This window comes from Oryzias latipes, chromosome 5, assembly GCF_002234675.1.
Source record: "Oryzias latipes chromosome 5, ASM223467v1".
In the NCBI taxonomy this organism is placed as follows: Eukaryota; Metazoa; Chordata; class Actinopteri; order Beloniformes; family Adrianichthyidae; genus Oryzias; species Oryzias latipes.
In genome coordinates this window covers 7,722,489-7,746,427 of record NC_019863.2, presented here as the reverse complement: position 1 = coordinate 7,746,427, position 23,939 = coordinate 7,722,489, and the positions used below count along the sequence as shown (strand labels likewise).

At 39.1% G+C, this 23,939-nt stretch overlaps 3 protein-coding genes across 5 annotated transcripts in view; 2 read left to right on the top strand and 1 right to left on the bottom strand.

Moving 5' to 3' along the window:
• LOC101168450 (hepatocyte growth factor-like protein) overlaps positions 1–5,006 on the top strand; it is a 28,209-nt gene extending 23,203 nt beyond the window's left edge. Inside the window, exon 18 of the mRNA XM_004068619.4 lies at positions 4,077–5,006. Within this exon, the coding sequence (XP_004068667.1) occupies positions 4,077–4,238 (162 nt within the window). The 3' untranslated portion in view covers positions 4,239–5,006. The remainder of the gene's footprint in view (positions 1–4,076) is intronic.
• A 2,036-nt stretch (positions 5,007–7,042) lies between these two features.
• On the top strand, positions 7,043–18,579 carry LOC101155422 (high mobility group protein HMGI-C). Of its 2 annotated transcripts, none has more exons than XM_023954849.1 (6): positions 7,043–7,373; positions 9,183–9,383; positions 9,522–9,605; positions 11,767–11,817; positions 11,969–12,007; positions 13,834–18,579. In XM_023954849.1, exons 2-6 carry the CDS (start codon positions 9,279–9,281, stop codon positions 13,900–13,902), a joined length of 348 nt encoding a protein of 115 aa, XP_023810617.1. In that variant the 5' UTR covers positions 7,043–7,373; positions 9,183–9,278; the 3' UTR covers positions 13,903–18,579. The 2 variants fall into 2 exon arrangements, with proteins under 2 accessions (XP_023810617.1, XP_023810616.1); XM_023954848.1 differs by lacking the exon at positions 7,043–7,373 and adding an exon at positions 7,609–8,379.
• c5h3orf18 (chromosome 5 C3orf18 homolog) lies at positions 17,645–23,216 on the bottom strand. 2 transcript variants are annotated; one of them, XM_011474780.2, is made up of 6 exons: positions 22,851–23,216; positions 21,642–22,028; positions 21,496–21,521; positions 21,216–21,345; positions 20,084–20,110; positions 19,195–19,303 (listed from the first exon to the last, which is right to left on the bottom strand). In XM_011474780.2, the coding sequence occupies exons 2-5, from the start codon at positions 21,900–21,902 to the stop codon at positions 20,105–20,107; spliced, it is 423 nt and encodes a 140-aa protein (XP_011473082.1). In that variant the 5' UTR covers positions 21,903–22,028; positions 22,851–23,216; the 3' UTR covers positions 19,195–19,303; positions 20,084–20,104. The 2 variants fall into 2 exon arrangements, with proteins under 2 accessions (XP_004068784.1, XP_011473082.1); XM_004068736.4 differs by lacking the exon at positions 20,084–20,110 and having other exon boundaries at positions 17,645–19,303; positions 22,851–23,214.
• Between the last annotated feature and the right edge of the window lie 723 nt (positions 23,217–23,939).

Sequence of the window (23,939 nt, the reverse complement as noted above, 5' to 3'; positions counted from 1 at the left end):
ACGGTTTCACTTGCAATTGTCACGAAAACTGGGACAAATTTCTGAGCGGCGTTTATACTTATTAAGCCTGATGATGCCATTGTCTCCAACGTTTCAATGGTTTGTTATTTTATTTATAGTGATATATAGGGATCTGTGAGATTCTTCTTATATATATACACATACAAAGCTTGTTTTATTCATATGCAAAGTTTTTCTGAAGATTAAATAAGTTTGTGGTGAATGAATGGTGAGACAAGGTAGGTGGTACATGAGGTTTTTTTTTTTTGTATTTTAAGAGCATGAACATATCAAATAACTATACTTTAAAAAAGTTCAATTTGAAAGGATTTTCCACCAGCTCCATATCTTAATCAAAAAAGCTGACATTATAATTGCATTAGAAATATGCTGTGGATTTTTTTTGGGACGAATGAACGAATGAAATAATGCCTAACCCCTCTTGTATTTGCGGTTCACCTTTCAGCTTACGGCAAATCTGCTTTCACTGTGTTGCACAGGTGGTTTGGCGTTTTTTTTTGTTTTGTTTTTAACGCCACATACCCTTCCTGACACAACCCTGTATTTTACAGGTCACTGTAAAGTATAAAGCAGGCATTATTCCGCATTATACGGTCGTGTGAAAAAAGAAAAGTACAACCTCTTGAGTAACATTCACAATTCAGAGTGTGATGAAACCTCACTCACTCCATACACAAACCTCAAATGAGGGAAAAGCAAACCTCAGATGAACACCGCACCTGACACACGCCATTACTCGTCCAGCAATGACATCAAGGACACCAACAAATCTGCTGCAGGACAGCTTGGGGAAAAAAAAGTGGTGTTGCAATGGTCGGGTCAAAGTCCAGACCCCAACCCATTAAAGTGCTTTGGCGGCAACTTATCAAAGCTGTGCATAAACCACGATGAACAAGGGCAACATTATGGAAGAGAAGGGGGGGATGTGAGAGATTTATCAAGTTTGCAGAGAGTGATTGATATGACACATGTGTTAAAACATACAACGCCTCAGCATTTGACTTAAAAAAAAAAAGACTGAAGATACTTTTTGATGTCAAGAGTTCTTGTTCATCTGAGGCAGGAGTCTGCAACCGTTTAACACTTAAAACGCTGCTCAGATCGATTTCTCCCTAACAACGTTCCTGTAGAAGCCACAAAGTCTCACTTCACCCTGTAGAAAAATAAGACACTCATTTGCATTCATGATTTTGTTATTATGTTAAATAAAAAGGAACTATTGTTTTTTTTTTGGAATAAATATAACATAAACTTAACCTCTTAAGACCTGAGCTAAAATCTGAGTTAACCCTTCAAACACGTAGCCAAGGGGCTCCAATTAACCAGAATTAATGAATACAATATAACCCAGAATGTGACGTCCACGCATGAGAACGCCAGGCTTTAAGAGGTTAAAGAGAAAACAAAGTGGTTTCTTTTTCTAAATGTGAAATAGTTTATAACTTTTGGTTGAGTTTCAAAGGACCTCTCGTACCACATAAGCTAGGTTCACACCGCCTTTTGCAGTGCACATTTAAGCAGCCACTTCCAATCAAAAGCCTGTGTAGACGCACGTAAATGGGGGTTTGGGGCTTCTGCGTTCAAAACTGCCGTGTTCACCCGTCGCTATGCGAGTTTCTATGGCCGCTTTGAGGCTCTACACAGAAAATGCACAGCCATTGAACATGCGTTGAAAGTTAAACCAGAACTTTGACCAATCAGGGACTCCGATTTGGTAGCGACGTATGAATTGTGTCCCGTTTGATTCACGGAACTACCGACCGAGTGAAAATTTGATTATGGGGGGGGAAATTAATAATTGCTGTTTGTTCCCAGCTGGAATTCTATGGAACCAAGTCTTTCATGTATTGGAATGGAGTTGTGAATGAAAAAGCATGGAGCGAGATTCACAAGATTTGCACCACTCTGACATTTCACTCCAAGTGTCTTCCAACTGTAGGAGGAAGATATGAGCTAGTAAACAGTCAAAAAAAAAGGAGAAGAAGAAGCCCCTCCCCGCTCGTCCTTTGTGAAACCATGGGCTAAAAGCATGTTCAAGAACCTGCATTTAACATGTTCTTGAATGTGCGTCAAATGCCTGATTTGTCTGTAGTGATGGGAGCGTCTCAGTGCAGAAAAGGTTCTACTTAGTAGTGCAGGGGTCGGGAACCTTTTTGGCCAAGAGAGCCATAAATGCCACATATTTTGAAATGTAATTTCGAAAGAGCCATACAATAATGTAGTGTCCCTTCCCCACACTGAGGCACGGAGACTTAACATCTTTTAAAGTTCTTTATTCTGGTTACTGCAGACCGCAACAAACGCCGTTCAATTAATTCAGCAACTCCTGAATCTCTCCCGCCGACACGAGAGCGCTTCTCCCAACTTTATTCCCCTGCTCCCGCTGCAGCCCTCCCATTTCCCTTATTCGGCCCATAGCTGAACCCCATTGGTCCAAACTACCTAACAACAGGCTGAGCGACAGAACTGAGAGCCAATCAGATCTCTGCTTGACGCGTTCAATGAACTCCAGAACTTTTAACGCTGCCCAACAGCCACCCAACTCAGTCCGCGACAATTTGTTTAAAACTAAATATACAAATGAATGTGTGCATTTGATTTAATTTCAACATTTTTAAAGTACAATAAGTCTGTGGATTCTTTTTAATAACATTGTTATTCTGTTGCTAATAAATGATGAGTATTTCTCGTGGTAGTTTTGCTGATGGTCTGGTTGATACGTGGTGAGTTTCTGCTTCGTTCAGGCGTTGAAACTTTAAACGTGATCGTAGGTCTGAATGTTCTGTAGATGTGACAAAGACTGATCACATGCAGACGGGGAGCCAAACACACACTCACACGCTGCAGTGAGTGACGGGAAGCGGGTTTTACGTTTTTACAATCCCTGCGCGATTCACCTGCTGCCTGTCCCCACAACACCTCAGCCCCACCCTCTGCTTTCTCCCTCACACATCCCGTCCCCGCATCTGCGCGCTCTTTCTCAGAGACGGGAGCGCGCAGTTTTAGGCACGGCAATTCACAGGTTTCCAGCTGGTACAAACTCTGTGAAATAATAGATAATAGTAACTGATAGCGCTGGCGCAGATTTCTCTCTCTAAGCACTGCTACTACTGCGCGCCTCTGGCATCGCATCGCGCCCGAGAAGGACTGGTCTAATGAAAAAAAAAAGTATAATTAAAGATTGTCTGCGAGCCACATGTGACCATCAAAAGAGCCATATATGGCTCGCGAGCCATAGGTTCCCGACCCCTGTAGTAGTGTAATGTAAAAATAATAATAATAATAATAATAATTTGACAGTATATTCTACTGTTTGTCCGCTGAAATTTGTAAGTTTAACCAGCCAAAATTAAATCATAGCTAAAGTGACCCTTACTGCATCTTTAGACCATAAGAATCACTTAAAATCCTTGATTTTTATTTATAAAATTATCTGGTACACTATTAGTATGAAATTCTGGATGTGCTTACTGACCTCCAATTGATTTTTTTGTGGTTCATGGTGGTCAAAAGTCTGTCAAAACGTTGTAGTACGATTTTGGCGAACTATGAAGCGGAAGCGCTAAATAGATGGTTGGAGCTTTATGGGTAATGTAGTCAGGAGCCTCGTGAAGTGACATGCACACCGCTTAAACTGTTTGTGAATGAGTGGAACAAAGTTTGATTTATCGAACTATTCAGTTTCGCTTAATGAGCCGTTCAGTGCAAAAACGATGTTGCTTTTTAAAATGAAAATGTTTTATTGTTCTTTAACCTGAGAGCCAGAATGGAGGGCTAAAAGAGACACACGTGGCTCCAGAGACCCAGGTTGCAGACCCCTGCAGACCCCTAATTCATGTGATTTACTAACTAGCAGCGGTCTGTAGAGTACCATATGCTTTTTGTCCGCAATGTCTTGAAAACCTTAGAATTTCAGGGGGGTGTACTTTCTTTGTCTGCGACTTGGAGTGAACTGGGCAAGATGTGACTGCAAGATGTTTCCAACCTCGGCAGTGACAGTCAGTCATAACAGAGACAAATAATGACCGCAGATGGTTGTTGCTGTGTGTCTGCAGAAGGACTATGGCGGCCCTCTGGCGTGCAGGAACAGTGACTGCTGGGTACTTGAGGGCGTGATCATCCCCATGAGACGCTGCGGACACCCGGGACAGCCCAACATTTTTATCCGTGTGTCTGTGTACGTGGACTGGATCAAGAAGGTCATGGAGATGGCTTAGCGACGGATCCCGGCGTTGACCAAGCTCATGGAGAAATACCTGCGAGGCGTCAACGAACTTTCTTCCCCGAAGTCTCTTAAACAGTCAAACAAGTGAAATGTGTAAAATTATAATTTTGTCATTGAGTTACAGTGCTTTAATAATATATGTGTCCCAGTGTAATCAAATGTTTTGTTTTTACTTTAGAAGTAGCTTAAACTTTAATACGATTTGTTGCGACAATGTTTATGCTAATTATTTTACGCATCTCCTTATAGTACGTGTCCGAAATGTACAGAACTTTTCGATATTTTAAGTCCTTCAGTATTACAGCTTCTGTTGTAATTTATTTTCATTCATAAAAATACCAACTTCTGCTTCTAACTGTAGCTCTGTTGATCTTATAAATACTACCAACTTTTTTGCGAATTTTCTGACAGTTTTGGCATCAAAAGCATTCATTGTGGCCCACCAGTGACAAAAGGGGGGAGCGTGGCTTCGCAACTCAAAGTTCTGAACATCCCTCTGCCAAAAACTGTTCTACCCTGCTCTTGCTGGCATTGAGTAGAGCTCAAAAATACTTTCTTTGCCCCCAGCCTCTACACGAAATCCCTCCTCTGCCTGTCTTTTGATGCCTGCCCCCACCACCGAAGACATGCCTTTGTGCCTTATGCAGAACTGTATGCGCTGCACATTCTTTCTAGTTCTATAGGAGGATTTTTGTAACCAGGTCCTGATGAGCCCACGGAATTCAGCTTAAATAAACCTCAAGATCAGAGTCCAACCAAATCTCAGACTGCAGAAGGCCACTGAACTCTCTCATACCTACACACACACACACACACACACACACACATGCACACATGGAAGCCCTCCCCAGTCTCTGCACCATATCTCCCAGTCTGTCTGTCTTGTTGAATTTCACACTAATACTTCACTTTGCTTTAATGCAAAAGAAAGTCTCTTTTATTACTTTGACCTGCATTTGTTAGTTAATCAGTTTTCACGCTTGTTTCAAAAATAGAAACCAATGAACTCAGAATGACCATGAAAAATAGTCATTTTATTCGTGTCTCCATCATATAGTATTGATTTTATTAGATGACTAATCAGATTTATATATGACTGCAAGTTCCCAGCAACTGTTGCTAAAACTTCTGGTAAACCTGACTCAGATTTTGGATAAAGATTGTCACATCAAAATGAAAGGGCTTGCTTTGTTGACCTGCTTTGTGTGCTAATCTAGCCCTGAATAAGACTTGAGATGATGCACTAGCAGTGAAAGGTACTTTACCAAAACACGTTTTGGTTCAAATGGAAGGCTTAACTCTTCAGAAGTATAAAACTCTCGTCTGCACTTTTGAAACTTAAAGCTTTATATTCTGGTCTAGTGTCAGTTTACACCTGACATGACTCCATGAGCAGTACAGTATTAGCTGCTGCTGGAATGTGTGTTTAGACAAGTTCAAAAAGTTTCATCTGAGGTTTTCGGCTTGTGAGTGAACAAAAAACAAGAAAAGCCTCATGATTTCAGCTGTTTTATTTTGATAGGAACAGGAAATGAGTCTCCTTCACTATTAAAACAATTGGTTATTTATTCAACCCAATTCCTGGGTTATTAATAGTGGTGTAACGATTAATTGGCCTAATTGATAAATCCATTTATAATCATCAAACCAGATCAATCTATCTGAGACAAGTTGTTAATTGAAGCCACCATATCCTTATAACAACATGAAATAAAACAATAGTGGAAAATACTATTTGGATTGCCGGAATGTAGGTTTATTTTAACATAAAATAATATTCCATTTGTGTTATTTTGATGTGGACAAACAACAGTGGTCTGAGCTTCATGAAGCTAAAATGTGAAAGGATTTGTCACTAATTCTTGTATACTTGTTTGTTTGTACACATTTAATTTACACTTGATTACCATATTACCATACCATAACACAAATTATGGTATTAATCACATGTTACATGTCTAGTTCTTTGTGTTGAAATATATATTTTGGGTTACTTTTTTAAGTAAGACTACTTTTTAAGTTATAGTGGTTTCATTTTAATCCAATTGATGTTTTTTTTCTAATAGGGCCCCATTTTGACCTCAGAGTTTGGTTAAAAAAACAAACTTGGAGTGTTCAGAATAAATGCAGCTTCAAAAGTATCAATAATTCAAATCAGTTGAAATGTATACATTCATAAGAGTTTGAAACCAATTCATATCAGATCTAGATGGTTCTGTCCAGATTATGTAGATTAGGAGGAAAACAATATGTTTTGTATAATCTGAGTGACCATCAGATTAAAAGAGCATATTTAGTGCAACCCCATGAACACAGAGGACAAAAGTCCCTCAGTGTGGAGTGACTGGAGGACTTTTGAGGTGTCCATGAGCCTTGCACCAAACAGTCATTTTACGCATCAGGCCTTCTTTTGCTTTGCTTTTTGTGTATTCTCGTGTTTTGCGTGTCTGATCATTCGTGCTGAAAGGCCAGTTCTTGCTCAGCAAAGAGAGCTCATCAGATAAAGCATTCCTGTATGACTGCGCGGACACTGCTTCCACAAAAGCATGTAGGTGGGGGAGACAAACGGCGGGGGAAAGTGGGTGAAACCTGGGTTTGAGGCTTTGCAGACTGTCTGCTCTTGCTATGATTTCTGCTCAAGTAAACTTTTCCTCCCTTCTTTTGGGGAGGGGGAGCTTCCCTAGCACTGCCAGACCCCCACTTTGTGAGCCCCGGAACCAGACCCTCCAGCAGCCTCCATGCCCGTCTTTCTCCCTCTCAAGTGGGTGGTCCGGTGCGCCTCGCGGGGCGGGGTCCTCCGTTTCAACCCTCCTACCCTCGTTCTTTCTTGAAACATGCTTTAATAGAGAAAGTATGCGATGCATACTGTTCTACAACCCCCCACTATACTGCATCTGGGGTATTCGTGACTGGACGTCTGGGGGGATCGCGCACATTTCCGATTAGGAGGGAGAGAGACATAGAGTGAGAGTGGAAGACAGAGAGAGAGAGTGGGGGGAGAGATAGAGATTGCGCGTCGGCTCCTGCCCGTGGATCGGTCGATACGGTGAGCTTTTCGGGTCTGTGCAGAGGCAGGGACTGCGTGGTGTGCGCGTGCCTCAAACCGGCAAACACAAACCGACTCAAGGTAAGTTGGAGCGTCTGTCCCCCTCCCCCAGAGCCTGCACAGCACAGCACAGCACAGCTTAGTCTCTGCACCTGTATTTTCCACGCGCGGTCGGGTGAAGTTTAGCTCGTCTGTGCGCGCGGGACCTGTTGTTGTTGTTTTCGCCCGTGAAACCGCGGCACACTTTTAGCGGATCGATTGCGCAAGGGATGGAAACATGGAGGGGGTGGGGGGGATGGAGGGGTTAGCGAGCCCCGACTTTTTCGAAGCTCCGCGCGCGCGCCTCGACTTTTTCACGCCGCTCAAGAATGTGTATTTATGGTGGTGTCTACCGCCCATATGCCAAAAAGTACACGGAGTCCCGCGCGTGAGTGAGTGCCAAACACAGCCTGCGAGTGCGCGTCTGCGGGAGCAGCGCTGCGCCTCCGGGGGCAGTTTGGACGCCGCCAAACCAAAGTGGAGGATCCCGTTCGGCTTTAAATCCTGCAGGCGAGGATGGATTTCTCAAATTACTCGGACTTCCTGTTTCGGTGCCGCCGTTTTGATGGACTGTGCTGGCAATTAGTGTTTGGCACATTCCTGCTGGAGCTCACTGTTGGACACGAGCACCTCTGCTCTGTTCCTGCATATACTTTTATTTATTCCAACATAGAAAAAAACTCATCAATACAGAGATTTAGGCTATATGAATCAGCAACACTCAATGTACTGATATAGAAATCAGTGCACTACTTGTTGCAATTCGAGTCTGAAAATCTGCTGCTTTACATTTAAAGGGAATTTGCTTAAAGTAAAAGTCACTTCTTCGTCTGGAAAGAAGTGAAAATATAAGCTGTTAAGTGAAAATGCCAACATATTATTCAACAAAACCAGCTTTCAGATGTGTCAGTGGATTCTCATTGTTTTTCCTGTAGCATAGGTAATGTCCAAAGTCCAGCCCATTGGCCAAATGCATTCAGATTTCCACCTGCCTCCCTGCTTCCATCAGAAAATCATTCATATGTGGCCCCAGCACCTTCTGAAAACTGTGTGTATGATTTCTTTGAGATTTGTTCAATTCCATAATTAGCTGCTGTGCACCATCCATTTGTGAAATACACAACAGTTGTGTCTGTTTTTTGTACTTTATATAAACCACTTTTTTCTTGTTCGCATGGTTTAAATTGGAAGTTTACAGAAAACTGTAATATTTCATGGGAACACAGATTTAATGTTGACAGGGTTTTTTTTCAGACTTTTTATGTCTTTAAATACAAAATTCACAGTTATTTTATGGGGAAAATGCATTTAGATGAATTTCTGTTCTATGTAAAGAAACAAAAAGTACTCCATTCCAATTGAATTTTCATAAAAAATACTTCATTTGCATTAAATTTTACTATCAGGGTTCAAATGAGACACTTTTTTACCTCATCAAATCTGTCCCCTCTTCGGACACCCCTGCTGTGGAATGATTATCCACCCCTGACGTTATGGGGAACTCTGCTTTTCCCTGGGTGGGAACACAGCGGCGCCGTACACTTTTCAGATTTTGGACGGCAGATTGAGTTGTGAATATCTTGAGCTACATTTAGTCGCTGCACACCACTCTCATGTTTCTCTGCGTTTGCTTGATGGTGTCAAAGCTCACGCTGAAGCAGTTCCCACGCTTGCTCTTAAAAAAGGTTCTCCTGTGAACCTAATGACACATTCTACAACTTATCCTGGTGCTCAGTCACAGAAAATCTGGTTTTGAAATGTCTTAATGAACCCGATTAGCTTAAATGTGCTGTAAATCAGGCTTTTAAAAGGATATCTTCTTGCACTTTTTCTCTGTCATCTCATCTCCAGCTCCTAGGATTTGTTTTTTCCCCTCCTGAAGCCCTCGAGGCCGCAGCTCCAGGCTTTGATGCCCACACTCTTAAAAGCTGTTGGACAGACAAAGGCATGAGTGACACTGGGACCAAAGAGCATTCTCCTGAGCCGAGCACTGCCCAGTCCACCGAAGAGCCCAAGCGCAGGGGCAGGGGTCGACCGCGGAAGCAGCAGCAGGTGCGCGGCCTCCCAAGAGCGGCTCGTTTCATTAAAGCGCTAGAAATCCAGAGATTGAAAAGTTGGTTCAGCGTCGTTGGCTGGGAATTGACCGTTTCACCTGTGTGTTCTGTTTCCATGTGTAATCTCATTTTACAGGAACCTGTGGGACCACCAACTCCAAAGCGACCGCGAGGGCGACCCAAAGGCAGCAAAGATAAAGGCCCCAGAACTGCACTGAAGGTTCAAACTGACCTCTTCTCTGTCACCTTCAGGGAAAAAAGAACAAGAAAACTTTAGTAAAAGTATTTCTTTTTAATCCTCAGACATTGGATTAAACCAAGAATCTTTGCAGGAATCAGACATCTGCACGTTTTTGGTGTGTTTTCAGTTGAAAATGTTACCAAACAAGGAAAACTTCGTTTCTTGTTGCAACACCCAAATACACGTTTCCTGCTTCAAGCAGGACTTCAGAGCTCAAACTGATACGCAAGGACCTGCATTGTCTGTCAAACTAAACAATTTATGTCTAAATTATTCCAATTGGTAGATTTCTCAGACTAGGTCAAATAAATACTTTGTTCTTGAAAAAACCTGAATGTTATTTAATTTTGCTGCAGAAATTCTTGCACATTTACTGTGTTGAGATCCAAACTAAGTGCTAATTTTGTCCATAAAAAATACATTTCTGAGTCTGCAACAGTTAACCAAAAAAAATCCCTAAAGTTAAGTTATTACTTTCTTGTTTTTGCTGTTAAACATGACTTAGAAACTACAGAGTTTCCTCATAAATACAGTTGATCAGTGAAGTTTGGTTTCTTTAGTTTTAAGAATGACTCAGACAGATAGTTGTTTTTATACTCAGCTTGAACCCATGACTAAATAAATGAGAAAGACTTACTTCAAAGCTCTGATTAATCCTCTGTTTAAAGGTTTAAAGTAGTTTGAAGCTTTTTGAATCAGAACATCAAGACGGCTTTGCCTTAATGGATGTTTATGGGTTACTTTTTTAATCACTGATGAGGCATCTTACCTCAGTACACTTGTCTGATATATCCTCCTGACTACCAGAGAAAAAAAATGTGTCCAGTCAAATTATGGAAATCAATCAATCAAAAACTACAAGCCCCGCCCCCTTCACATTTCGGATCGTCACAAAACCCCAAATCTCCTCTGAAGATAGCAAAAAGAATTTATTCAGTAGTATGCAAGGGTTGGGAGATGTTCAGGTTTAGGAATGTCCTCTACAGAGGACACATTTGCATTGCTGGTAGTCAGGAGGATCTCAAGTTATTTCACATATTCCAAAAGTGCAAAAATCCTGGAGGTTAGACGTGTAAATGTGAGAAAATGGGTTAGGATGCAGAAATAAACGTTAAAAAGTTGGACGATGCTGTGGTTTGCCATCATTTGACTCTTATCTACATCCAGAGAGAGATGCCGCTGTTTCGTTGTTATGCCTTTGCAGCATTTCTTAAAATCTTTGCAGCTATAATTTGGTTGACATTGTTTTAAATGAGACTACAAAAAGGGATCGTTTTTACCTCCCAAAAAAAAAAAAACACACACCTGCACTGCTAAACCAGCATGGGCGTTTAAAAGGAACACAAAAAAAAAAGTCAGTGAGTTAGTTTAAGCAGCTGAGGCGTCCACAGTTGCATAAATTATTTCTGTAGCAAAAAAAAGAAATAGTTATGCTCACTGGGTTAAGCTGCCTGGGTTGGTTAGGGGTTCAAATCCCAGGCTGGGCACTCATTGTGTCTTTAAAATAGACACATTGTCCACAGCCGTGACAGTAATCTGTGAATCCCTTTGGGTGAACGTGTCATCTAAATGCTGTGTAATCCAATTTAATGGTGGTGTAGAGCATGTCTTTTTTTTTTGTTCTTTGGAAGAACGGAATAATATAGAACGCCTCATGTTTTCCCAGTAACTTTAGCTACTTAGTTGACCCAAAAACCCAGAACATTTCACAATCGAGTAATGCTGCTTCTACAGACCTGAACTTGTTGCTGACTAGACTTGAATCTTTTCATCTTTGGTGCTGAGTGCCTCTATTTACTTCCAGATGGATTTAGAATACTGATCCCAGCACCTTCACTTCCCTCGGGGTCATGCCATCTGAGAGGTCACGAGTGGAAAAGCCAGTTTAACCTAAAAATAATGAACGATTTAGTAAAATGTGGTTAAATGCTTGACAAAGTTTTCCCAACGTAATCCCATGTTGTTGCACTTAAATCAGCCTGTAGTGAAGGCAGCCTTCTGTCTTCTTTACTCCCTTTAATACTCTCTTTATAAAATTGGTTTGGATTAATTTTTGCAGTCACCTATGGCAGCTGCGGTAATATATATAGTTACTTTGAAAACTCTAAACATTTTTCACAGCTAATTTGTTTCTTCTCAGAAAGTTGAGCCTGTTGGGGAACGGCGACCACGAGGACGGCCAAGAAAATGGGTATGGGGCACTCACTGACACTCGTGGATTTATTGGAAATGTATGCACAAAGCCTCGAATGTGTGTATGTGTTTGCATACTGAAGCTGTGCAGCCGTCAGGGCCTCATTCCCCTCTTACGTTTGACTGATTCTGTTGCTTCTGTGTCGCAGCCTCGGAAAGTCGCTGCCGAAGTGTCTGAAAAGGAGCAGGTGAGGAAAATGAGATCTTAAAAAGGCTCAGGGTGGGCCAGTTGTGCTTTTTTGTGTGGTATTTTCAACTACATGTATTGACTTGCGCTGGTAAAAGGGATTTAAATAAGGCCTTTGTTAAGATCTGACTTAGGAGGGCAGTTTTATAAATTTATGCCAGCTACCTCACTGAAGTTGTTGCACTGAATTCCCTAAACGGTTCCAGAATCTATCCATAAATAAAACTTAACTTTAACTTTTGATCCAATGTGGAATTGAGGAAACCTCTTGGATAGGGAGCAAAGTGTCTTCAATTTAAAAATCTAAGACCAGATGAACTTTAAGAACCTTTTCTGCAATCTTCACTTAACTTTTAGCCCGAATGTTTTTAAAATCTTACAGATTTTGTAGATTGTAGTGTTTCATTTGGATGTTAGAGTGTAATTCAATTGGTGGTATGCTAGAGTTCAATTTTTTCTTTTCTATGAACCTAAATAAGCATCCAGGCTTTGCCAGTAATAACAAAATTATATATATATGTCTAACATTTAAGCATAGAGTAGAACGGAAAATATCAAAGAAAGCGATTCACTTTATTTTGAAAATCCAGACTCCTAAATAAGTGATGAAATCTTTTGTAAAAACTCTTAAATGATACTCTGACCTTCAATTTTGTAAATAAAGTTTTTTTCTTTAAGCAACAAAACTAAACAGAATATTTCAAAGATTACTTTGAAAACTTTTCTTCTTTTTTAGGGCATTTAGATCATTGAAGCATAAAAAAACAGGTCTTTGAGGGACCAAAATGAGTTTATTTTGGAGGGTTTTGATTTGGGGAGTCAAGGACACAGCGTGATTGGTTGTCAACAAAATATAGTATGTTTGCCAACTTCATAATTTAGAATTAATCCAAGAAATGTTCCATGATTATTAAATTGAGATTTGAATTAATCCTTTAGAATGACACATTTCATCCTAAAAACAAAGCCATTTGCCAGTATTTGGGGTTATTTGCTCAGTGTCTTTTTCATATGGATCGTTCTGCACTGTCCCGCACATTTAAAGAGCCATTTCTGTGCTTTGCTGCTTGTCCTTTGATTCTCAGTGGAGCACAATGACAGAGGCACAAGAAAACACTGTAACCACCACTTGAATCACCTATTTACAAGTAAACACAAAAAATGCAGAAGAGCTATTGTTACTTTGCCAGATTTTAGTGGAAAACCGTTGCTGCACATGCAAGTTGTGGTTAATATAAACTGACTGGAAATTCTCACATGCACGGTTGAATTCCCCCCACACACACACACACACACACACTCTCATCGTATCCAGTGTTACAGAGCACACACCTTGTATTTCTCAGAAATGTTGGGCTGTTGTTGCCATCTTGTTCATTCAACAGATGCAAGTGTTGCTCAACAGTTCTCACCAAAGCAGGCAGCTACTCATGATGCCTCTAGTCTGCCTTATCACATCCTCTCCTCATAGCAGCCTGTCAAAGAGGTTAAGATGCTTAAAGAACTGAAACCGTTGAGACAGACTCCCTTTCTTAGACACACGCACATGCAGGGGAAGAATGAGTCAGTCTAAAGAGGGGAAACCTGATCTAACTGGTCTCTTCCCCTGTCTTCTTGGTTTCCTGATGTAACCGTCATCTTCCTCACATTTCTAGGTCTGATAGCTGGAACCTGCCTGCTCGCACGCAATCGCTCAATAAACTTTTAACAGTCATTCCTGTATTCTCGGGTAGTTTTCGCGCATTGATTCATTACAGCTAGCATGGTGAGTCACCAAACACAGACTGATCGTAACTGACACTGGGTTTTGGTCCACTGCCATTCCAGGGGCCTTCAGAGGAGGTCAAGGAAGATCCCTCAACATCTCAGGTGCCTGCGCAGGAGGGAGGGGAGTAGATGGGATACCTCTCTACCTACCTCAAGGTTTGGCCTCAGGCAGACGGGGGAGCAGTGCTTCCTGTTTCCGATGGGGATTCAGGAACACACACACACACATTTTCACCCAAAAACCATTGCTCTGTTGGTTCCTCCTGATTTAAACAGCAACCTCGACTTATTTAAACCTTTGTCTCCACTGTGACAAGCGAATTCTGCTTTAACGCTGGTATCATCTTTTGGTATGGCACATTATAAAGGCGTAGTTTGACATTCTGAGATGGCGTTTGAATGTTTAGAGGAAGAGATGTGCCTTTTTGTAAAGACAGGCAGGTGACAAATTAAAGAAAATGAAACACAAAGTGTCTTAACGAACATCAAATTGCACAAAAGCTTTTGTGGAGTTGTGTGTCGTTTATAGAGCCCTTTTCGAAAACTGCTACAGAAACCCCTCAAATTGCTTTACAAAAATAGATAAAATAGTCATCATAATAAAAAGAACAACACTCATTCACATTCTACAAAATAAAGCAGGGAAAAACGGTCAAAAAAATCACATTAAACCACAAGGAAATACCTAAAAGGTAAACTAAAAGATGAGTTTCAAGTTTTTTCTTAAAAACCTCCAGAGTTTTTACAACCAGATATCAGCTGATTTGCTGTGCTAATGATGGTGGGGAAGACTACAGCCTTTGTTCAATTTCCCATTTGGTTTTAAACTAGGCTGAACTTTTTGAGAACTTTTTAAGGCCACTTATATGATGAGCCTTCCTTAAGGGAACCCCTCCCAATCAATGCACATCACTAAAAATGACTCGGGTTTGATACGTCTTAACCTCCCTTCCTCAAACATTGTCCAAATTCTTTCCAGCTTCTTGTGGTAGATGGTTGTGATAGGTTATTTATTTAATTTGTCACCTGTCCTGGCATAGCAATAATAAATGTTTTGATTGAGGATTTAAAATCTGTTTTAACCCTAAATCTAACAAATTGTCCAAAAGTGATCTTATCTTTTTCGGGGGGATTTTCTTTAAACATGACATCTAAACAGGTGATTCTTCTTAAAGTTGAGTTCATGTCTGTGATGGGATTTCTTAAACCCCTCAGTGTGTGTTGTTGTGCAGTGAGAGAATAGAGTTGCAGGCTAGTATGACATGGGTTAAGAAACCAAACTGAATCCTTTTTAACATATTTTCTATTGCAAATGTTGAAGATTTTACATTTCTACCAATGTAACAACATAGCGTGCTGTATTCATTCATTTGAAGGTCTATGTAAAAGGGTTTGTTCCACAAATGAAATGTCCAGTTTTCTACATGTCAAGTACCTCATGCTGAGACGTTAGCTCCGGTGTCAGTTTACGTTCAATTCTTCTTTCCAGCCAACAGCCGGAACAACAAAAATGTGCCTAAAAATCGAAACGGATATTTCATTCGAACAATAAACCCTTACATCTTATACATTATTTTTTTTTCATTTTACCACTCTCAGGATTCCACTTTTGTCAGTGCTTTTCACCATTTTGAAACCTCAGGTACAAAAATATTCAGGAACATGATGTCTACTCAGTAATAATTGTGGTGCTGTGTTTGTTGTGCATTTCTGATCTGTGTTTGATATTACCAGTATGCCTTGACACAAAGACCTCATTGAAACCTCAGTTAGCCTCAACTTCTAAAGATCTCATTCTACCTCAGTTACACGAGAAATCTCCTAAAAAGTAACCCTTCACTCCCCCCCCCCCTCCCAGGCACTATACTGCAAATCCAAACACAAATGTTTAACAGCTGATGTGCAGAAAGACAATGCAGACATGTCAACACGCAGGAAAATGTTACACTCCAGTTGAGGAGTGCAAATAAACCATCAATGTCACAAAAACTGTGATTTTAAAAAAAAAAGAAAAACATTGAAGTATAATAAAATGCAGCCAGTGGTTTACAACTTGATAAAATACTTGGTATTAGTTTAGTAAAATACTTCTTTTCTTTTCTTGTTTTGTTAGGTTTTTTTTTTTTTTGGTTTGTTTTTTTTATGTTTTTTAGGAGCAATGTATGCAGTTGTCATTTATATTATATCATGTTTGTTTCTGATTCTTACACTGAAAATTGCAACACATCATGGCAGCGAACAGCCCAAAAAATACTGAAATACATGGGAGTTGTGTCTCAGTTTGGCCACAGCTTGTACTCAAACAACTTAACCTACAAAAACAAAACACCTCTTTTTTTTTTTTAGTGTTGTGGAAAGCCCTTGTAAAACAAGATGCATAATATTACTGACTTATTCAACCTGTTAAAGCTTTGGCATTCAGTCTTACACACTGAACAACCTTCTGGTTAATGATTCTCACGGCTCCATTCAAACACACTTAAGAATGTGACACAAAAAAAGAGCTGCAAGGGCTGACATTCTATTTGTGTAGGATGCAACTGGCAGTTTTTTGACTTAGTCCATGCCAGGAATGAACGTGTCTTGTGTAACTTTTAGTTCTCTTACCAAAGTTAAATTTTGTCTCATTCAAAATATTCCCTTCTAACATGTTTCTGAGTTTGAGAAATGAATAAGTGAGAAATTCCAAAACTTATGACTAATTCATCCATTAACCTCATTATAAATCTCACTCTACTATATTCTTTTTCTTGTAAAATCACTACACTCCTGTTTTTCACTGAGTTAACATCAGGGAAATGCAAAATTAAAAGAACATAAAACTGAAATGGAACAAAAAAAATTTTTGCTAACATCATGCTAATACGAATTAGTTCTTTATTTTATTTCAAAATATTATTTACTTGTGTTTTTCATAGATAAAAAAAGTTAAAAGAAATATCAGATAAGAAAAACAAAATAATAAAAACCGACTAATAGTAAAAAGATATTTAATCCACACAGAGAAAACAGCTACATTAGCTTTGCTTCACACGTTAGCCTTAATGCTAACATGCAGTTGATCCCTGACGTTACAAGGTCCGCAAAACCTCAGTATAGTAATGGACACCTATCAGTATGCATATTTGACAGACTTTTCTTTGCAGTTCAGTGTTTACATTCACCAGTAAGATGTTTTATTCCCAAATTTAATGTATTTTTGCTTCATTGGTTCAATGGGTTGAATTCAAGTAAGGGATTTTTTTGTCATAACATACTACCACACTGAAATAAAGAAAACATGTACATTCACTTAAGTTACATTTAAATTACAAAGCTCATGATAAGAATTTATGAAAATCATTGCTGGGTTCTAGAAATGGTTGAGAAAATTAAGCTCACAAGGCTTTTATGTAGAATGGGAGTGGAGTTATCGTGTTTTGTGGAATGTAACACAGCTACAATTACATATCGGATCATAATAGGAAGTTTTCTGACAAATAAGTAATTTAAAATGTTATCATTATTCTTTCTCTGACTTTACTCAGACTTTCAATCTAAAAGATAAACCAACTTAATAACTAACAAAATGCAGTAGAATATTGATATCATGAGGCATAAGGCATTATCATGTACTCTGGGTCAACTGATCACAGGTTATACAGTTAATAAAATTCTTCAGTACACATTTAGGACATTCTGATGTGCATCACATTCATAGATAGTGTTACAAAAATGTGAAGTACAAAAATGAAGTTTCTTAAATTGGTGTAATGTCCTTTAAAGAAACATGTTAGTTCATTTTATTAAAATGAAATTGAACTACAACAAGCTCAGTGCTGAAGCTTTACAGCAAGGAATGTATTATTTCTATAGACAACTCACATAAGTGTAATGGCCAGTAAAGTTTTATTTTTTACATTTATTCCAGATACACGTCTGTTTAATGACATATCATGCTTTAACTTAAACAGGTTGTGTTTTTACTCACAGATTGGGAAGCAATCACAAAACTTGAGATGTAGGTAGAGGCATGTAAAAAATAGTAAACATGATCTGATGCAAAACACCTGAAATCATCGGTATTTCTAGCTTCTATAACATTATCCTTAAAAAATAAGTCTTAAACCAACCTCTAGTTTAGTTTTTTTTTTTTACACTTTGTTGATGAGGATTTGCGCACTTACACCCTGAAATGACTAATCCTTAAATGCCAACCTCTTTAGATTTTTAGATCTCTTTTAGCAAACAATTACTCAAAATGTGTCAAATATAAGATGCTCCTTACTTGAAAACCAACTTTTTTTTCTTGATCTGCAAAATCTTTTCAACATCCACATATACTCTGTTGTTTTCCGTGTATTTCAGCATTGCTGAATAAACTCCTGCCAAATAACTGGTTCTTTCAATGTTGGATTGAGTTTTTGCGCCATGGACTACCTCTGAAGAAAACGAACCACAGATCATTGTACCTTGAAAAACCTGTCAAACTAATACTATTGTAGTCCTCACATCTCATCTCACTACATTCATGACCATAAGTGAATGGGACTCAGTTTGAAGGGTTGTTTCCTAATTTACCTCTAGCTGAGCTATGGTGGGTTATTTTTACACAAGTTGTGTTTTGGATATTTACTCTCTATATGTGGATAATGTTGTTCTGTGATCTTACTGATAGTTTCATACAGTACTTGATCCATTTTCAACTCTTGAAAAAGTTGAAGTGTAACTTGAGAAATAATCTTTTATGCCTTACTGTTAACTCCCTTTTATAGTTATGTTATTGATATGTCTTCATCCAGTTTATTAATACAGCTCACAAACACCTGTGATGTGTATTTTTGTTATGATTCTTCATCTTGTGATTTGTGCTACCCTGCTTCTTTATGCTTACCAATAAAATATCACACTTATCAATGTGTTTTTGTCTGGTTTTGGGAAACATCAAAATAGAATAATTGGGTTCTGACTGTTTTAATTAATGTTGATTTAATAGATATTATAATTCCCAGCTTAAAAAAAAAGAAAAACAGATAACCACTGATTTCAGAATCCTAACTCAAGAAATATTCAAGTTTGTCAGATATTTAAGACCACAGTCACTGCACAGATTTACACATTTCTGGTGTGAAACATGAAAATAAATGAAGGAAGAATCGTACAGACAAACTGACAAATGATTTTAGCTGTGACACAAGATGGTTTTAGAAAAAAAAAGTGCTCCAGTACAGTTTTTATGCAACCGTTTACAGTGCAAGAATGTGACTTCCTTTTTATGCTCCTGTGATGCATCTGCTTCCTGGTCTTTGTCACCTGTAAACTCTGCCATTTCATGTGCCGGGACCAAAAAAAAACCCTCAATATGTGAATTAACAACAGTCCGGTTTTCCTTTTGCGTTCTGGAGACAGTCTGTTTCTGCATAAGGCCAACAGCCCTTGGAAGCAGAGCTAAGCTGATGGAAGAGTGCTGCTAAGCGTTGAGAGCTTTGGCTACGTCTGTGAAGACCAGGCGACTCGGTCGCTGTGTTGTCCCTTGAGAGGTTGTAAGAGTCTGCAGAGGAGATGAGGGATCAAAATATAGACAAAGATTATATGGTGACACCAGTAAACAACAAATCAAATACCAATGCAAGATCATTTTTAATACTTTTAAAGCCTTTAAAAAATAAATTCTTTTAGTAGTTTATGATATTTTTTCTTGACAAATATTAAAGGAGGGAAAGCAGAGGAAAGAAAAGTAAATACTCAAGCTTTCTGAAACTGACCATTAGTTGTACCATTTAGTCCTTTACATTAGACATAAAAGAAACTATGAAATGTTTACTCTTTTTAAATGAGTGTCAAGTGAGCTCAGAGGCAGCAGGTCGATCCAATGTCATCTCTCCTCTAAGTTCTGAGCAGGAATTGAGAGGAGTAGTGATGAAAAGGAGTGAACAATTAAACAGAAATGGATATGCTCTAATGCCATCCACATATGGACACAATGACAGTTATCCCTTGTGCTATCCTATGACCCCACCCTTACTTTGACGTGTTCTCCCTACCATGACAAAGGTGGATAAAGGTGGAAAGATTTCCTGTAATCCATGGACACCAGTGAGGTTCACAAATCATTGAAGAAAAAAGGTTCAGAGCATTGTCTAGTGGGTCTAGATGACCCAACTCCCAACGTTAAAGTGCCTAGGATAGCACAAGGGTCACATCAGTTTCATCGGTCCTGATTGTTGCAGCTTTGGATGCTTTAGAATTTAAAGATGATAGAATGAAAGAAGTAAGGAAAGACAAAAACTTGAGGAGAAATGGTTCCACAGACACACGGGTGATACATTACCATATTTGCCTTACAGCACTGTCAAAACTTTGAGAAAAATAAAAAGAAAACGCACCACAATTATCACTGTGACAAACAGAAATAAAGTAACAGAATTATAGTATAGGAAAAACTGCACCGGACATTAAAAAAAACATGTTGTAAGACTAACTAGAACACGCCTAACCCTACATGACCATTGGTATCACATTTGAAACGTGTATTTCTCAGACCCCTATCATTAGCATGATCCCAACTTTCCTTAAAGACCCATTGTGTAGAACGTGGTCCATGTTTTCTGCCCTGTAGTGGATTATCATTCCACTAGGGGAAGTATAAGAGCTTTCACTAATCATTTCAAGATGGCTGCTTCCATGCAACTTTTGGCGGGAAAAACTATGCTAATTTTCACAACTTAATGTAAGAATAACTCATTTATTGTTTTTCTTTTTGTTTTAAATGACTATTTGCTGTATTGAAAGAATAAAAACATGTGTTGATAATTAATTCTTTATAATACAGTTACACCATGTAAAAAAAAAAAAACAAAGTGGATCAGATTTGACACAGTGGCTATTTAAGAGGCTTTTTTCCTGAACACTCATATCAACATTTTTGTATTTTAAACTAACATTGTTGTGAGCAAAAACTTACAGCGTGTCATAAATTATACTGTCTATATCTCATACAAATATTTATATCGCAACTTTTTTGAGGAATTTATCAAAGTGTTTTTAAAAAAATCTTAATTCAAATAAACTGAAATTTCTGTAAAATTCTTTGATGTGGTTGGCTTTACAGGTAGAAATTATTCCACCTTCAATAAAGATTGCTGTAAAAATGCGAGTAAAATTAGACTTTTAGACCCAAATTCTATATTCATTCTGTTAAAAAATGTACTAGAATGGGAACTAGTTGCTATATTGCGTATTTTTTTATTTTTTTTTTAGTTTTACATTACAAAACAAACCAGTGTCTGATAAAAAATAAATTAAATACGCAGTATAATCTTATAGACACAATGAACCTCTTTGAATCATTACGAAATAGTTGCTATATTATTTGTGTGCTTCAGATATTTTTATTTTCCAAATGGTGTGAAACATTAATGAGAATCCTGGAGTAAAACACTGTGACTGACATCATGGCATACCTTGGCATTGGGACCTGTGAGGCTTCCTTCCCGGCCGTGATCCAGTAATTCCTGTTCCAGCAGGTCATCCTGTTCTTCAGCAGGGTCAAAGTTGTACATCGGCATAAGCTGGTGTCTTAATTTTTCCAACCTTCATTAAAAGAGAAATCAAAGTTGCATTGCCAAATGAATAGAAATGTTTATGTGACTTGTTGAGAAAAGCGCTCTTTAAAATAAGTTCAGTAATTTGTCTGCTTTAGGTTTGTTAGAAATCGAGGAACAATAAATTTTGAAAGTTTACCGCTTTCGTTTCCGAACATACAGCATCTAGAAAACAAAAGGAAAGAGAAAATCTTGTAGCGGTAAACTTGCCAGATACATAACAATTCAAAATAAATAGTTTTCAAAATTCTAAAATATTTTAGGCAAAGTACGTCAAATCCTTACTATTGCCACTGCTAAGCCAATCACTGTGATGATGCCGAAAGGTACAAGCAGCATACCGACGCCCGAGCCTTCAATCACCACCTCTGGAAGCGCTGTGGTGTTCAGGCTGGTCTCATTGGTTGTTATAGTAACAGTCATCAATGTTCTGGAAGTGATGTTGTCCCTGGCTCCGGAGCTTGTTGGGAGCTCCAGAGCCAGGGTGGTGTTTGTGGCAGTCGTAGAAAGAAAGCTCCCGGTTGTGAGAGTAGCATTTGCTGCCATGGTTAGCTGGAACCGTTGGGCTTTCAGTCTCAGTGTAAAGGGATTATGGGATGCTCAGTTTTTAGTTTGGCTCCTGGTCACGACAGGCATCCTTCCACTGGTTTGATGGTGGTTTTGCCATAAGATCTGCAGAGTAAACAAAACAAAGGAAAAACTGTAACTGAAGTGAGAAATGTATTATACTGAGGCTGTGTACGTCTTACAAAAATGCTGAATCTTCATTTTATTTTTATTCTGGTATAATTTTCTCTAATTGCAGAAAAAAAGTCTATTTTGAATCAGGGTAAGGTCGATAGTGGCAACAGGGTTGTGGTGGTTGATTTGAGCAGGATGTGGGTAGCAAACGCACAAGAGGGATCTGTGTACGCACATTCGAAATATACAGAGGAATACTAACCACCCAAACGGCAACGCACGCTGGTAGGAAGTAAGTTGGCAGCGCTTTCAAACGTCAAAAGCAGCTTTTACCCACCCACACACAAACCATACCACACACTTGTAATTCCACAAAGATCCCCTACATCCAAAAGTGCATGCCTTCACATGCGCCATTCGTTTCCTGTGAAAACAGACTAATTTTTTTTCCTCTGGATTTTTACCTTTAAACAGAAGCATATTTTCTATTTGCGTTATATGGTGCCACAGGAAGGCACAGACATGTGATCCATTGCTCCCTCTTCATCCTGTATACTTGTGCCCTTAATGAGGAACATGTGCAACTGAGGCCAACCAATGAAAACAAAGACGGGATTCAGTCATTGCTGATGTTAAGTGAACAGCCCCTGCTCTCTAAAGGAGGGCTTACAACATTCAACACTAGTCTTTGCAAAGCTGGATGGATAGTCATTTATATGTGTGTGTGTGTGTGTGTGTGTTAGCCACTAAGCCTGCCAACATGAACAGGTCTAACCTCTGTGTCTATTGAGGCCACAGAGGATGCATACATACCTTAACATGCATGATGCATGTTCAGAGCCGCGGCAGGCTGGGGTTAGTTAAAGACGGAAAGATTTCATGTAGGAGGCAACATTTGCTCCTGTGTCCGCCCCTCCTCCTCCTCCTCCTCTTCTGGTCTGTACCAAACAGGTATTGCACAGGCTGTTTACACTGACCCAGCAAACAGTTTTCTGAGAAATGAGTCCACACGCCAAAGGAACCCCATCTGGGCAGGCCCCAAGAGATTTCCCTCCAGTTTTCCCGCTGCCTCCTCGGATCCAGACCCGCTGACTTGTCCTTTCTTGGATTTCACACAGCAGAGGCTGCTCTTGGGATGCTGCAAACAGAGAGCACTGCAGGAAACTCCCTCCCCCCTCACCCTGCAATTGGTCTGATAGCTTCAAGATGATTAATATGGTTGGCTCCCTGAGCTGCCTGTTTGGCTTTGTAGGGATGAGAATGGAATTAAATGGCTCTGCACACCAGATGCTGTCAGACCCAAGTGAATGACTGCATCCGGGTTGCAGGCCTGAGGAAATTAACCCTGTGTTGTCCTCTCCCAGACCAAAATTTCCCAACAGAGTCAAATTCATGAATTATTAAACATTTATTCTTTCATTCTGTCTTTGCTAGGTTCTTTTCTATTTGCAGATTTGAGGTTAATCCACTCAAAACACTTTTCTTTTAAAGTTGTAATTTTCTTTTTTAGTAAAAGTGAAATATTTGTGTTTATTTGTTCTTTATTCAATTTACTAGTTTAAATTAATATCTGATAGGTTAGAAACACCAACTTTCAAGTCATAATACATGCAGTTCAAGAGTGACACTAAGATGAACCTGAACACCATTGCCATCCAACACTGACCTCTTTTATATCAGTTTAATTACATTTATCTTTATGATATTTAAAAAAAACACTTGAGTTAAAATAATAAAAAATAGACTTTTGTAATCTTTAGATGAAGAAAGAATGATCTTAAGTTGTGAATTGGCCTTTAATAATAGCAATGACATTAAATATTTGACGTTTTATTGTACAGAAAAAGCATCATGTGGAGGGTAGTTTTAACATTAAAAGCAGACTACTGAAAGACTCTAAGA